The 17,500-nt window shown below is 34.5% G+C and overlaps 1 protein-coding gene across 1 annotated transcript; it reads right to left on the bottom strand.

The window, feature by feature from the left end:
* Positions 1-6,549: 6,549 nt before the first annotated feature.
* LOC115975099 (ATPase family AAA domain-containing protein 2-like) lies at positions 6,550-12,552 on the bottom strand. The gene is made up of 2 exons (XM_031095745.1): positions 12,345-12,552; positions 6,550-7,456 (listed from the first exon to the last, which is right to left on the bottom strand). The coding sequence occupies exon 2, from the start codon at positions 7,443-7,445 to the stop codon at positions 6,816-6,818; it is 630 nt and encodes a 209-aa protein (XP_030951605.1). The 5' UTR covers positions 7,446-7,456; positions 12,345-12,552; the 3' UTR covers positions 6,550-6,815.
* Positions 12,553-17,500: the final 4,948 nt, after the last annotated feature.

The raw sequence follows: 17,500 nt of genomic DNA, 5'->3' as shown, positions 1-17,500 counted from the left end.
GCGCGTTGGCGCAGATGGCAGTGGAGTCAAGTCTCTAGCAAGCAGAGGTTCACGAAGTTTCCTCCACCTCCGGTGACGTGCAGTTGTTGCTCCGACATAAACTTCTGCTAGGGGCTACGCCTTGCAATGCCAATGGCGCGGGTAGCTCTAGGGGCTTCCGACCTCAAGCCAACTATCCCCGCCCTGGTCTAGGGGCGGACCTTCGAAAAATAAATAAATACAGAGAAAAAACTACTTAACAAAAAAGAAAAATTACAAGTTTTGGACAGAACCAAGGCCTTGTATGGTCCTCGGACTCAAGCCTATGGGGAAACCAAGTACTCAAAAGAAAAATTACAAGTTTTGGACAGAACCAAGGCCTTGTATGGTCCTTGGACTCAAGCCTATGGGGAAACCAAGTACTCAAAAGAAAAATTACAAGTTTTGGACAGAACCAAGGCCTTATATGGTCCTCGGACTCAAGCCTATGGGGGAACCAAGTACTCAAAAGAAAAATTACAAGTTTTGGACAAAACCAAGGCCTTGTATGGTCCTCGGACTCAAGCCTATGGGAAAACCAAGTACTCAAAAGAAAATTTACAAGTTTTGGACAGAACCTAGGTCTTGTATGGTCCTCGGACTCAAGCCTGTGGGGAAACCAAGTACTCAAAAGAAAAATTACAAGTTTTGGACAGAACCTAGGCCTTGTATGGTCCTCGGACTCAAGCCTATGGGAAAACCAAGTACTCAAAAGAAAAATTACAAGTTTGGACAGAACCAAGACCTTGTATGGTCCTCAGACTCAAGCCTATGGGGAAACCAAGTACTCAAAAGAAAAATTACAAGTTTTGGACAGAACCAAGGCCTTGTATGGTCCTCGGACTCAAGCCTATGGGGAAACCAAGTACTCAACAGACGAATTATTTAAAGTTTGTCGTTCTCGGACGGTCGCCTCGCATGCATTACGAAGCGCTCAGTCATTATCTCGGTTAGTTTTATGAGTTTAATCTACTGGGAATTATCATTATTATGCTTGGCAATGTCGGTAAACTAGAATTAGTAGGGTTTTGTTTCAAGGTTTCCTACTCTAAGTATCATCAAAGGAAAGCACACATGTAGCACACCCATGCACAAAATAATTGTTGCAGAAAGGAAAGATATTTAAAAAGAAGTAAAGTCATCTTTTATTAAGACAAAGAAACAGTACAGCGTACATTGAAAGAGCTCAAATAAGCTCATGCTGAAACTAACTACACAAAACAAAAAGAAAAAATACAAGGGAACTAAGAAAAAGCCGAAGAATAGGTGCAGGGGAGAGACGTGATGCCGCGTCAAAATTTCGTCTAGGGGAGCCATTCCTCAATACTTTTACATGCCTATAACTCAGGCAGCAAAAGAGCTCGACTTCGGGTCGGCATCGTTGAAGAAAAGGAGCCGGGAGTCCAACTCGAGGCTAGCGCTGCTGAAGAAAAGGTGCAGGGAACTGGAAGTTGATGAGCCTCCACAGAACCATGCCTGCGAAAGAGCAGACGGTGCTGATGGCGGAAAACCTTTCTTCTGACACACCGAAAGTCTGATGTGACCAGAACCTGCTTCGGATTTTGACTGAAAGAGGTGGGGGTACCACTCCTACCTTATCCAAGCGGGAGGTTACCTTAAATCTGTGCCTCCCCTGCCCAGACCACACCACCTTAAGTCTTGGAAGGGTCCGATGCCTCTGTGGCGGGTGAAGTTCCTCCACCTCCACCCAAGCCTCAGACATACTGCATTAAGGGAAGACGACACTGGATGTGGGAACTGGTTATGGATAAAGGGTTGTGATTTTGAAGAGAGCAGTAGGGTTTATATGCCAGGAGAATAACCACCTATCCTACCTATATAAAGGGTAAGGTGGTGTCATTTAATTTGAGCAGATTCCCAAGAAACGCTGCGGACAAGGCATCTCTGGCACGATTTCCAATACTATCCACCACCACAAGATTTAAAGGTCCTCGTGAAGGCACGCCTTGAATACTGAAACATCAAAGGACGCTACGCTGGTGAAGAATAAAGTAATGCCTCTTAATTCGGCACATTTCCCATGCAAATGGAAGAACACAAACAGTAGTAAGGTACAGAACTGGAGCAAGCCGCGAGGTGGGCCCAACATCACCAAAACCCTCATCCACAACTAAAAAGTCGGGAAGCAGGATTTTGAGAGGCTATTGTGGGGCCTGAAATTTGGAATCCCGGCCCACTTCACATTAAGGGCCCAAAGCCCAAGATGAGGAGCCCTGCTGCCGAGGACGTATGATGAGAGCCCCTTAATGGCCCAAGAACGTGGCCGAGGACGATCTCACGCTCAACACCTCACAAAACGCCTGAAGAAAAGGACAAACTCAGTACAAGAGCAGTACAAGCGAGAAAGCTGCCAACACCATAACGTGGAGCCCAGCGCCTGGCAAGCCCATACTCCATACCATGCTATCCAGTTTTTCCCAACCACTCTGACGTAAGGATTGATGGGACGAGTAACTGCCCCAAAAAAGGAAAAACTGACACGTAGATGAAGAAGGGGAAGTGAATACTAGTATAAAAGAGAAGGAGAGCTAAAAGAAAGGGGAGGACAAAAAAAAGGAGGAAGAATGGTGAGAATGTAATGCTCCTCGGACTAATTCCGAGGAGCCAAACCTTCCAAACCACGTCGATGTAAGGCTCAACTATACATGCCAAACCTACCTTCGTATGGGCTTCCATAAAAATCAGGACCAGACCCCTGCCCGGCGCCCAAAGGCAGGCCTTTCCAAACCCACTCTCTACAAATCGTATTGTTCAGGCCCTTTACATACGAGCCTAACGTCATCCTTGGGTCATTAAAAATCGTGTCCCTATAGCTATCACTACCAACATTTTCGGATAACTTAACTCCACCGAAAACCCACTACCCAGAAAAAATGGTTACTACTATTTTATTCAAATGTTTGCTTTATTCTATTTCTTTTTTTTGGAGAAGAATTTTCTATTTCTATTTGAATTCAAATATTTCAAACACAAACTCTAACAAACTTAAGCTATTATCTTTAACAACATATACATTCAAACGTTGGTTTGTTAATTAAAGTTTTTTTTTTTTTTTAAATACTTGGTTTAACCCTAATTCTTTTATCTCTCTCAGGTTCACGTACACACAAACTTTTTGGATTGCATTGAGGAGTCATTGGAATGGAATATTAGATAAGTTCGGGTGAGAGACTTTACAAGAATTATTATATGTATTAAACCTCACATAAAGTGGTTGTTATCTAAGAAACTGTTGTAAAAAAAAATTCTTTTGTAATAGAAACTATATTTCTTTTGTATACAATTAACGTGTATCTCTTGCCATAAAATTTTCAAATTAAGCTTTTATTTACTTATGTTATGGATGTGTAGTAAATGACTAAATTTTAGGATTAAAAAAAATACATTTTAGGAATAGACAAAAAATGATAACTGTCATACATAAAATTTGAAAAAAAAAAAAAAAAAAACATCAACAACACCAAGAACGTGAGAGACTTTACAAGAATGGAATATTAGACTTTTAATTTTTTTTCCCTAAAATTTACATTTTATTTTCTTTCAAAATCAGATATGTTAGTGCCTAAATATAAGGATATGGATGGAGAAATTATAGTAGTAGTTTTATTGTAGGAGTCTTTCTTTTCCAAAATATGGACGAGATTAAAAAAAAAAAAAAAGAGGAAAATCTGAGATTTCTTTTGTATACAATTAGCGTGTATCTCTTGACATAAAATTTCAATTTAAGTTTTATTTACTTATGTTATGGATGTGTAGTAAATGACTAAATTTTAGGATTAAAAAAACTATATTTTAGGAATAGACAAAAAATGATAACTATCATACATAAAATTTGAAAAAAAAAAAAAAAAAAAAACCAAAACTTGAGATGTTTAACATGGGATAGAAAGTGGAAATTTTTTAAATAGTACATAGATAGAGAGAGAGAACGTGAGAGACTTTACAAGAATGGAATATTAGACTTTAAATTTTTTTCCCTAAAATTTAAAATTTTATTTTCTTTCAAAATCAGATATGTTAGTGCCTAAATATAAGGATATGGATGGAGAAATTATAGTAGTAGTTTTATTGTAGGAGTCTTTTTTTTTCCAAAATATGGAAAAGATTAAAAAAAAAAAGAAAAAAAAAAAGAGGAAAACGTGAGATGCTTAACGTGGGATAAAAAGTAGGATTTTTAAAAATAGTAAATGGATAGATGTGTGTGATTGGAAAATTATTTCTCCACACATGACACTCATCACACCCCTAGATTTTTTTTGTGATGAAAAATTATTATGATTGGAAAATTATTTCTCCACACATGACACTCATCACACCCCTATTTTTTTTTTTTTTTTTTTGTGATTGAAAAATGTAAAAATTTCAAATTATAATAAATGCTCTAAATTAACCCTTACCCAAAAAATAAAAGAGCCTCACGCGCGTACTCAGAGGCTAATATATGGTAATTTGGTTCAACTGTTGTAAAAGTGGCGGCTTTTATGCTAGTTTATCAGATTTTAAAAAAAGCAAAGTGTTTTGTAAAAATTGTTAAAAAATGTTTTTTTTTTTAAAAATTGAATATTTGACTAGCACTTATCCAAATTGCAGTTTAAGGTGTAAATTGTCAAAAAAAACAGTACATATAAAAATAAAAATCTTCAATACTCTTGGTTTCACCTTCTTAATAATAATAATAATAATAATAATAATAATAATAATAGCTTGTCATTATTATTAATGACTTCTTATCAATAGTAATTAAATCTTTAATTTTTGGATAAACTACATATTTAGTCCCTATCTTTTACACCATATTTCAATTTTGTCCTTAACTTTTTAATTGTGTCAATTTAGTCCCTAACTTTCTAATGCCGTGTCAATTTAGTCCCTACCGTTATTTTTTACATAAAAATTAATGACGTGTTAAATAACTAAAATAAAATGCTGACAAATAACTAAAATAAAATGCTGACGTAACATAGTCCACCTCAACTAGTAAAAAGATAGATTAACACATAGGATTTAGGATTTTAAGTTTAAATTATCATTTTAAAAAAATACACTCTTAAAACACAAAAAATATTAAAAACAAACCCCCCCCCCCCCCCCAATTCTTTAAAGTCTATCTCCTCCTCTCCTCTTTACATTCATCGCGAGTAAGCTTGAATTTGTTCTCTCCGGTGACTACTAAAGACCAGCCACACTGTTTAGGCCTCCGTCCAACGAAGCTCTTCGCCCCCAACTTTCACTATTAGCTCTTCGTTTAACTTCCTTCTCTCTCTCTTTCCCTCCGACCCCAAAAGCCAATGCCCTTTCCATTTCGTTTCTTCTTCCATTTTTCTCAGCTTTACACTTCAAAATTTTCACTATCGGTAACTATAGCCTCCCAAAACTTTGCCTTAGTATTTCACGATTCCTGGGTTTTGGAACTTGGGTTTAAAATTGGAATGGGAATTTCTTCGGCTGCAGAAGTAGAAATCCGAATTCCCATGTTCTTTTGGACAAAACAAGGTATTTCAGTTTGGATGAAAATTTTGAGAGTTATTATTGTTACTGAGCTTTAAGCTTTTTGAGGTTTTAAGCTTTGAATCTTTGAATATGAGATCCCTTTATCTAAGGATTTGCTTTTCCTGGTAAAATTTCACAGTGAAATGCGAATAGGCGGTTGGGGGTTTAATTGCTTGGATTAAATGTGAATAGGCGGTTCCTGGCTTTGTATTGGAACACTGAAGCCAATTCTTGAAGCCCTTGTTTGTGATTGGCAAAAAGGATTTCAACTCAAAAGTGTTTTGTCTTAGCGGAACACAACGAGTTATTGAATTTCTAATTTAGAGTTTGATCGGTTCATAAAAATGAGCTAGATTTCCAGTTTTTTACTTTCTTCCTCAGTGGTGAAGAGCGGGCTTGGACTGCTTAAGAGTGTGGCTGGTCGTTAGTAGACACCGGAGAGAGCAAATTCAAGCTTACTCCAGCAATGAATGTAAAGAGGAGAGGAGGAGATAAACTCTAAAGAAGTTGGGGTTTTTGTTTTTAATAGTTTCTGTGTTTTAAAATTTTTTTTAAGATGTGATAATTTCTTAAAACTTAAAATCCTACGTGTTAATATTTTTTTTTTTTAATAGTTGATATGAACTATGCCACATTGGTATTTTATTTTGATCATTTACCACGTCAATAAATTTTATCTAAAAGAAAATAGTACGGACTAAATTGACACGGTGTTAAAAGCTAGGGACTAAATTGACATAATTGAAAACATAGAGACCAAATTGAAATATGATGTAAAGAATGGGAACTAAATATGTAATTTACCCTTAATTTTTTTCATCATTATGGAGCACAAAATGATAATGCAAAAAAAAAGAAAGATCAAATATGCCACCATCACTATAATTACCACAGCTCCAACCGTGACCATCATTATAATGACTTCCATCATCCTTGGCCATTAACAGTACAATAAAGCTACTACTATCATCACTAAAATTATCATCAATATTTGCATAGCCTATACAACAAAGTAACAAATAATCAACCCTAGAACTTAAAAAGGGACAATAACACTTAATACAAGTTTCAAATTATATAGTATATAACATATAGAAAATCCAGAGCAATTACAACATAGCACACATAAAAAGTCCAAAGTTCAATCCACCATAGCACATAAAATAGTCGAAAGCTAAAACAACATAGATTACCACCAAAAAAAATATAAAAAGAGCTAATAAAACATGGTCCAAAGCTAACGCTTTCATATTTTTGTTTCTTGAAAGAGGAAAATGCAAGGTGCGTCACTTCCTTGTATTGACCAATCCCTTTAGCCACCTAAGCTGTAAATCTGGCTTCTTCAAAATTACAAACATCTCTCTATATGACTTTTTCAAAAAGATATGAGAAGCTGCAAAGTAGAGGTCAGAGCCTTTCTCCACACCAGGAAGTGTACACACAAGTTCCATGACATTACGAATTGAACTTTGTTGCTCTCTTGAATTAGCTAAACTCCTAAGCTCACATGCATCTTCTAGGCGACTAAGATGATTATCCAATTTTGCAGCTCCTAACTTCCTTTTCTTTTGTGAGGGCCCAGATTCACTAAGTTGCCATGTTTGTTCAAAATTTCTACAAGGAGTCTCATTAATGTACACCATGCAACATATCACAGCTAATACACATGCAACATACACTAGTTCAACAAACTCATCATCAAAATCATCGTCACTATCATCGTCGTCGTCATCATCATCAGTACTGTCATCATCATCGTCATCATTACTGTCATCACCATCATCATTATTGTCACCATTGTTATAACTGTCATTATTCAAGTCACCACCATCATTATAATGACTTCCATAATCCCCATCCATTAACTGTTCGGTAACGCTACTACCATCATTACTATTACTAAGATAATCATCCATGTATGCGTAGCCTATACAACAAAGTAACAAATAATTAACCTTTGAACTTAAAAGACAACAATAACACTCTGTACAATTTTCAAATTACACATATAACATACAGAAAATCCAAAGTTATTACAACATAGCACGTAGAAAGTTCAAAGTTCAATCCAACATAGCACATAGAAAGTCCAAAGCCAATACAACATGACACAAAAAATAGTCTAAAGCTAATACAACATAGCACAAAGAATAGTTCAAAGCTATTACAACATACATTAGCAACAAAAACAACAACAAAAAGGCTAACACAAAATAGTCCAAAGCTAACGCTTTCAAATTTTTGTTTCTTGAAAGATGAAAATGCAAGGTTGGTCACTTCCTTGAATTGACCACTTACTTTAGCCACCTAAGCTGTGAATCTACTTTCTTCACCTAAGCTGTGAATCTACTTTCTTCAAAACTACAAACATCTCTCTATTTGACTTTTTCATAAAGATATGGGAAGCTGCAAAGTAGAGGTTAGAGCCTTACTCCACACCAGGAAGTGTACTCACATTTCATGACATTACAAATTGAAGTTTGTGGCTCTCCTGAATTAGTTAAGCTCCTAAGCTCACATGAATATGCATGCGACTAAGAAGATTATCCAATTTTGCAGCTCCTCCTAACTTCTTTTTCTTTTGTAAGGGTATGGATTCACAGAGCTGCTTCTTTCTTGAACTATGCAATGGACCAGTATGGGCTTCTTACCCTAAACTATTAATGTTGATATTCATTTCACATTAATCATCCTTAAAATCAAGGCTACCAAATGAATCACCAGATTCCAGAAACTCCTTAGGCAACTCTAGAGGTGGCATGATTGAAGCAAGGGTCAACGAACTCATTCAAGTTATTGTAAGTTGTAATATCCCTAAACGCCTTATCAAGTTGTTCTAGGTTCTCTAGACCTTTTTCTCGAAATTTTGAAGCTCGAGGCACTTCCTAAAATATGCGTTTTTCATTACACCCATATTATAACAAGTCATAATTATCTCCAAAGAAACTACATATTAATAATACGAACAACTCACCTTCAACTTTCTGTCCCACCATTAATCACTAACTAGTCCTGTGTCCCCCAACTTCAATTTTTCCTAGAGATTCCAATCTATCATTAACACATCCCACCTAATTTTTAACTGATCCTTATCATAGTCTTTACCGGTTCTACTTATGAAATTGGACACCAACTTGGTCCAACATCCCTGACTAAAGCAACCATATTTATTTCTATGACCACCTTGAATCTTGTCCACACAAGGGTCACAAAATATAGCTATCAAAGTTGGGTTGTTCCATAATACTCTACATTTTGTTTTGCTTCAAAGTTGGAAGTGGCCTATTTACCCATCTATGGAGTATAACCAACCATTAAAATCATATTAATGTTAATGATATTGATGCTAATGATAATTACTAACCAAACAAGTTAAAACTCAAATTTCCAATTACTACTCCAACACTCAATAATCAAACAATAGAAAGATCACAAAATTAGATAAGAGAGCTTCATAGAGGGACTTAAAGTTCATCTTAAAATAAGTAAAAATATAAAATAACTTTAGCTTACTTCTCTAAATGTATAAAAAATTAGCTTCTAAAAAACCTAGGGGGTGTTTGGTATCACAACTTAAACAATAGTTTCAGTTTTTAAACAACATTATACATATTTCCACATACTTTTTCATCTACACGTATTTCCAAAAAATACAAACAACATTACTAGAACAACATTACCAAACATGCCCCTAAACTCTCAGCCAACTTTTTTATATGAATTAGTAAGAATTTTATTAACACAAAACAGCGGGTACATGAGCAGAAGCTTTACGATTATCTGGGTTCTCTCACATCTATTTGGTCCATGAAATGCAATAGGCTTCAGACAAATCAATAATTATTAGTGAAACCTAGATTCTAGGACTAGAAACCTTGTGTTAGTCTCCAGAATCAGTGACCATGTGTTATCAAATGAACAGTTCAGTATGGCACTAGCAATGCTGGCTGAAGACAAGCAAATAAATCATGTTCTTAAGGAGCTGTTCGCAGAGGAGGTGCCTTTCATGCTGCATCCTTTTGTTTTTTTGGTTTGATGAAAACAATGTTATTGATAACAGCAAGGAATTCATCAATCTACAAAAGTCGTCTTTTTAAAAAATAGTTACCTTTCTAGAGAGAATGAAGTGCTAATGTGATCTGATTACAAAGAGGGCATCCATATGACCCAGTTCAAATTTCTTTGTTGTATTACAGTGGAAATAACAGAATAACCATTAGAACATGACTAGTCCTTGTGTAAAAAATTTAGTTTTTGATGTTGACCAAGCAGTCTTCTAGTATGCGTAATAACAAATAATTTGATAAGAGCAGACAAGATTCTTAACCCCAATGCACTATATTTTTAATTAAGAGGACTCAAAAAAGAGAAAAAGACTTTGATGAAAATGTAAACAAATGCAAAAAAATCCCAATTTGAAAATGCCATTGTGAACTTTTTCCCAAAAAGCAGTAATTAAACACACAGTTCGAGCAACATCATAAATGACTCATTACTCCATTTACAAAGACATTTCAAGTGGTTTAAGTAAACAAAAACAGCTCATCAAAAAAAAAAAAAAAAAAAAAAGTAAACAAAAACAGATAACTTGCTGCATTTTGTGCAACCTTCATATTCATCAGCATCTTCATTAGGATCTTCTTCACATCGTTGCACATTTGAACCTTCCCATACTGGTTCTTCCAGATTATTTGCATCTCCATATTCATCCATTAATCGGCTATGCCTAGAGATCACTTCATGCAACATCCCACGTATTTCATCACATTCATTTTTCAATCTTCTACTTCACTATTAGTAGCTCTACTGATGTGGTAACTAGTAACAAATATAGACTAGCCATGACAAAACCAAGGATCATAACCAATACAAATCCATTGGTCACTAAGTGATCATGCACAACTAGCGGTTCAAATAAATATACATTCGCACACTTTTACATGGACAAGAAATTTTCCTATTCCTAGATCCAATTTTTGTAGCAAACTAGATAAAATCCCAAACCCCTTCTATGTACTCTCTTTAGATCCTTTTTTTATTCATCCAACTCTTGTACATACGAACGTACATTCAACATGCCATTGTAAAAATAAAACATAGTTAGAACTATTGTTACAATTTTCAATTTCACTTTCTTTAACTTCAAAACCGTATGAATCTTTCCTATTGAGAGTTATGATATACTACATCATATAAATTAAGGAATGAACAAACAACAAGGGGGTTGGAGAGAGGAGAGAGGAAAAACTCTCCAAATGTCATAATAGACCATCCTTACACTCCACGCAAGCCACCCGCTTACTCCAATTCAAACAACCACCACAACCATATCTCAAATCAATCAAAAAGATTCATTATTCTGATATAGCACAATAGACACATCAAGAAATGAACAATCAAAAACCCAAAAGAAATGAGAAAAAAAAAAAAAAAAAAAAAAACAAACAAACAAACAAACAAACAAACAAACAAAACAAAACAAAAACAAAACAAACAAACAAACACTCCCAATATTTAATAGACCACACTTATACTCCATGCAAGCTACCTACTTGCTCCAATTCAAACAACCACCACAAGCAATTCTCAACCTATGTTCATCATACCATATTTATCACAAAGTATTGTAATCATATTGTTATGCTTAAGGCAAAATAAATAAATAAATGAGAACCCTTAGTAAAGTGCACTTACTAGATTAAAGAAGGTAATAGTTGAGCTTGTCAATTAGTTTCTACCTGCAATGCCAATTTAATGAAGATATTTGATGACTAAACTGCATACATAATACTGTGTATATATATACACACATAGGCATATATAAAGATATATAAATGTGAGTTCAGATAAATAGAAAACCCCACCTACGTGACAAAATACAAATCATTATTTTTTTTTTTTCTTAAATCATAATCTTTTTTTATGTGATAGATTCATGATTCATCACAGCAATTTTTTCTAAAATCAGAATTAAGGCTATGGTCCAGGTTTTTTTTTTTTTTTTTTTTTTGATAAGTAATAAGTTTTATTGGTATCGAAAAGGGTCACCCTAGTACACAGGGAGTGTCCAGGGGTCAACAAATCAAGTACAAAATTACAAGAATCAAGAAAATCAAGGAAAGATGATTGGTTTCAATAAGCAAGCAACCAATCCAATAATGCTCCAAAGAAAAATAACTTGAGGTCTAGTATGAATCTCTCATTATCTTCAAAACACCTACTATTTCTTTCCCTACAAAAACACCACATTAAGAAATGGGGGACAATTAAGATTTGTCCAACAATGACAATGCTGATTTTCTTGGTTTGCACAACCTATTTTTAAGTTCAAATCTATTATACTTGTCATAAAATCAGGCCGCATGTTTCAAACATAAATTTTCCCAAAAAATACATGCATTTGTACTGAAGAAATAGCTAATCACATTACTATTCCATAGAGTTGGCATTATTTTTTTTTTTTGTTAATGATGGTTCTAATGGGTTACAAGAGAAGTACACCACGCCTTCTTTCTCTTGTAAACAGTTCATCTGTTCTAAATAAACAAAGTGTCAAAAAGGTATAACCTTTGCCTCTGCCTGGACCGAAATTTTTGACATTACAATTTACAGGACAATCAATGGTAATGTTCTGGTCAAGATTAAAGAAGAATAAATTCTAGGTTTCGTCTATATTGCTTGACACTATGGTGAATGAAATTAATACAAGACCATTTAAATCTGAGCAATATATAACGGTTGGAAACAGACAATATCCAAAATCTGTGAACTAAAAAGTCGAATCCAGAATGGACACTACAGGACTAGAAAGTTACCTGAGGAAAAGGGTGAATTTGGATCAAGAGATAAGCAGTGATAGAGAGCAGTGGTGGGTGGTGAGTATGTGAGAGAGAGTGAGAAATAATGCGTGAGAGTGAGAAAATGGAGAGGGAATTTTTGGTGGGAGACGGGGTTAGGGTTGAAAATTGGGGGGAAGATGAAAATAAGAATTGGGATTAGAAAATTTTGGTGGGAGTATATTTGCTTTTTTTTTTTTTTTTTTTTTTTTTTTTTTGAGAAAGAATATTTGCTTTTTATTAGGCTTTGGGATCGGAAAATTGTGGGCGGAGATGCTGCCTATTTTTTGGTTATTGATGAGTAAGAACCAATGCCAACTTATTACAAAATTGACCGTGATTGACATATTGTTAATGGTTTTAATTTGAAGTTTGAACTCATCATTTGAAGTACTTTTTTATTCAACCAATTACTAGTAACAACTAATAATAACTTATCAGATATTCACATCCAGTGTTTTAATTTGAAGTTTGAACTCATCATTTATGGTTTGTTTGAATTGAAAGGAGAGAAGGGGAGTAGAATAGGTTTAATACAAAATTAGTTTATTTTTAGTCAATTTTACTCTACTCGGTCCTTTCCCCATCTATCCAAACAGGCCATTAAAGTACTTTTTTATCAGTGGATTCTAGTCAGCTTAACTGCTAAAATCTCTGATGGTTGTATAAGAGATCTAGGGTATACCAAAAACTGATTGGTGTCTTAGTCTGATGATAAAAGAACTATATTAAGAGCGAACGTCATAAGTTGAAATTCTCTATAAAAAAAAAAGTACTTTTTTTTTCCAACCAGTTACTAGTAACAACCAATAATAACTTACCACATCCAATTTATTGTGAAATTATTGTGCACATAACATTTCTTTGCGGAATTTGGCAAATTTTTTCACATAATAGGCCTATTTGGTAAGAGTATTTAAATATAGTTTTTTGTATTGCAATCCATAAATATAGTTTTTTGTATCCTATTTTCCTTATTCCAAACATGATTTGAAAATGGAGAGGATGTTTTCAAGATACTGAAAATTTTTTTAATGGCATAGTTTTAAATAAATTGAAAACAGTAGACCTCACAAATTTGTCCAAACTATTCTATCCTTTAAATTAAGGAACTTATCTTTATTACCAAAAAAAAAAAAAACTCACACTTCAAATTTAAAACTTATCATTATAAAAAAAAAAAAAAGTACATGAACTCTATTTCCTTATCATTATCCAATATATATATATATATATATATATAAATGTAATCTACAAACTCTACATGTTATTTTTGTAAATTTTTCAAAAAATAAAAATAAAAAATAGAAATGGTCTCCCAAACATTTATTTTTTCTTTTTAGAATTTTAAAAATTGTTCTTAAAAGTGGGAGTAAAAATTATTATTGAAAACTAGTTTCAATTTCAAATTTTTGAACATTGTTTTCATATTGTTTTGAAAACAAAAACAAAAAAAAAAAACAAAAATCCTCCTACCAAACAAGCCCAAGTTTACAAGCTTTCACTATTCTTACTTAGGTTCACCATTAATATCACTTTTATTTTTACATATTACTAACAATCTGTCATATCAGCAAGTACCAAATTTGTTATATCTCTAGACTTTTTCTAAAAGAAAAAACTTACAGGTTCACCCACATCAAAATTTCACTTTCACAACAAACTAAGGTGTTATTCTATCATGGGATAGAGTTTAGCTATAAAATTAGTTATCGCCTAAGTCTACAACCTTACTCAATATCTTTTTATTGGAGATGAATTTTGACAAATCTACCATTAGATTACATTTTCTTCTTATATCTTCCATTCTTGCAAAATTTTTAGAAAATTAAAGATCTAAAACTATATCATCAATAAATTATTTAAATTGCAAGTTTTGTAGTTTAAAATTATGCATAAAATATAAATTTTTCAAAAGAGAAAAAAAAAATATATATATATATATATATTACTAACCAAAATAAAAGTATTATAATACAGTAATATTGTGAGATTTTATTATTTTACTTTCTCAAAACTTACTTGTGGTACCCAAACCCAGTGGTCCTCCCTTTAGGGGTGGAGAATTTGGGCTTCCAATTTATTTGTTGGTGGATTTTCTTGCACTCCTACTAGTTATTGCTTCAAACACTACCTTGACAACTCAACCCTCTAACCTTCTTTGTCACAAGCCTAATCCTTACCCCCTTTGATTCTTCCTCTCTCTCTTTCCTTCTCTTGTTCTCCCACACCCCTCTCTTTGTGTTTGCCAACCACTTTTCCATTCTCCCTTCATTCCTTTTTATAGTCTCCCCTTGGCGAGGACCCAAATGATTACTTCTCCACCTTTTCCCATGTGGCCCTACTTCTGCCCAGAATCCCTCATAAATTGGTCCATTTTGAAGATTCTCTTGAAACTTGCAACAAACACCAAACAACTTTTGGTAGCGGATTCCCCCAAGGCACTAACAACGTTCAGTTACTGACCCAATATTTGACTATCGAGTCTTCGGTTGTTCCTAGCCCGTTCGTTAACATTAGGTTGAGCCCAGTTCAATAACAGCAAGCTATCCCCGAGTACTGATCTACTGTCCGCATATTATGGATATTGGGCTAGGTCTATCCCTATGGGAGTGGGCCAACACTAGTCACCAACCCCATGTGCTTACATTACTAATTGAAAATTAGTATTGTTGTTTTTAGGTTTTAGGATCACGAAAATCCATTATAAAATATATATATATATATATATATATATCCTTATTGTAGCACTTTGTAAAGTTGTTATTTACAACTATTTTGTATTGGCTTTAATTCCGTACCAAATTTGATTGTAATTTTGTTTAATCTTATGCACCCTATATTTTATGTGGGATTTCATTATATGGGTTATGTGTGAGAGAGAGTGTGTGAAGACTCAAGACAAATTGAAGATCAAAGGAGTTTTCGCGGGTAGCTCGCAAGAAGACTTCTTGCGAAGTGAAGCCATATGCTTGGCACATGACAGGAATATGAAGAGTCATGATAGTTGGTTTTCGCGATTATTTCGCGGGTAAGGCCTTCCCGCGAGATACCTGCAAAACATTTTGTTTTGCTATTTTGGCATATCTACTCCACTATGTTTTCACCCACACTATATATACCATCATTACCCATATATTGTGAGGAGTGATTTTCAGATAGAAAACCCTAGCCATAACCCTTGAGAGTTAGAGATTGTCATACCCACAATCCTCTACACAATCCATTGTGGTTTTCCTTAACTCCTACTATTTGTTTTTAGACCCCTTAAAACACAACCAGATTAACCTAGTTAATTAGCCAAGTGATTACTTAGTCAAATTATTAAATCTAGGTTAATACAAATATATCATATCATTGTAAAGTGTGGAAAATAAAGAATACAACAACATGATAACCCAGGGAAACCAAACCGGTAAAAAACTTGGAGATGATTTAACCTAGCTATCCTCAAGGTAAACTGAATCCACTATGAAAGAATTGAAGTTTACACAATAGGGACTTAGAGCACTAACATCCTATTGCTACCTCGAGTAGGAAACTTAATACCATGACCACATGACAGCTCCGCGTCCACGGACTACTTCTTTCTTGGATTCTCAACAAGCATAAGCACTACCACTTGTATATCTTTAAGCTCTTGAATCTGCAACTGAATTGATCACCAAGCTCTCGACATCAATCTTGAGATTGGAAACCTTAAGTGTATGTGAAGGCAAACACCTTTAGATCTCACAAAAGATTCACACATACAACATAAAGAGCAACCTTTAAACGTGGCTAGGGTTTTCCCTTTTATACTTAAAACAAAACATAAAACCCTACACATCAAATCGGGCTTGGGTTGAGTTGGAAAATTCTGCAAAAAACAATCTGCACGAGCTTCGATCAATCGAGTCTAATTTTCGATTGATTGAGTCAAGCAGATTTACACAGTAAATCATGTAGAACACTCGATTCCAACTTTACATATAAACACACTTTGAGCAAGTCTAAAACAAGACTAAAACTTTTTTATCATGGTTTGCCAACATTACAAATTGAAGTTCGAATACATTAGTTCCTAATTCCTTAGAGCCTAACAAACTTCCTCTTTGGCAATCCGTGACAAAATACAAACTAAACAAAGTGCTCAAAGTTTACAAAAAAAATAGCCCAATATAAAACTTTGCCCAACAAAACAAATTCAATCTAACTACTATCTATCAGTTGCAAGTGTAGATAGCAGCACGACTGAATCAACCTATATATTCTTGTAACACTTAACAAACACATAAACCCATGTGTGGAAAATACAAGTAAAACAAAATAAATTCTTGATTTCACATAACATAAACTACAAGACATATATCATAAATAACCTCAAAATATAAATCAATAATCAAGTAGCACAATGTGAAACAAGAAACATATATAAATACATTATAGTATCTCCCCTATCATGGACAACCCAATCAAAAACAAACATATATCATGAGCCAAAAATGTAAATACAGAATGAAGCAACTAGATACAATCTAAAAGCTCCACAACTCCAAAACATCAAAATCTCCCCCTAACAACAAAATCTCCCCTATATATGTACTCCCCCTTTTTGTGACGAATTGCCAAAGGGCATTCACTCATCATCAAAAGGAGGTGGCGGAGGCGACCATCTAAAATGCTCCAAATTTGCACGCAAGGCACGAAGCTCATCAAGCATGTCCACCAAAAGTTGACTATGAGCCGCTTAAACAGTCATGACAGTCTCCAACGTACGACGAATGTCTGAATCATCCGAAGTAGAAGGTAGGGGAATAGCAGTAGCAGCAGCAAGATCGACAAATGCCTTAGCAGAATTATCACCTATAAAGGAGGGAGGAGGAGGTGCGACAATAGAAGACTCAACCCTAGGGTGTTTAGAGCTTGCTCTCATCTAAGTAGCCCTCTGCCTAAGAAATGTGGCACCTATGGGAGCTATGATATGAACGGGCTCAGATGCCAAAAACTGCTCTAAACCTAAATGTAAAAGAATCCGATGAATAAAAATCGGAAAGAAAGTAGCATGAGTAGTAGAACTACTCCTATGAACCTCAATCAAGGAATGAATAAAAGGATGAGGAAAACTTATAGGAGCGTCTGTGACAAGAGCATAC

This window comes from Quercus lobata, chromosome 2, assembly GCF_001633185.2.
Source record: "Quercus lobata isolate SW786 chromosome 2, ValleyOak3.0 Primary Assembly, whole genome shotgun sequence".
Classification (NCBI taxonomy): Eukaryota; Viridiplantae; Streptophyta; class Magnoliopsida; order Fagales; family Fagaceae; genus Quercus; species Quercus lobata.
The sequence above is the reverse complement of the archived record's forward strand: the minus strand, read 5'-3'. Positions and strand labels throughout refer to the sequence as shown.

Coding starts and splice junctions, on each gene's coding strand:
- LOC115975099 (XM_031095745.1), bottom strand. CDS start 7,445: ATGGATGATTATCTTAGTAATAGTAATGATGGTAGTAGCGTTACCGAA.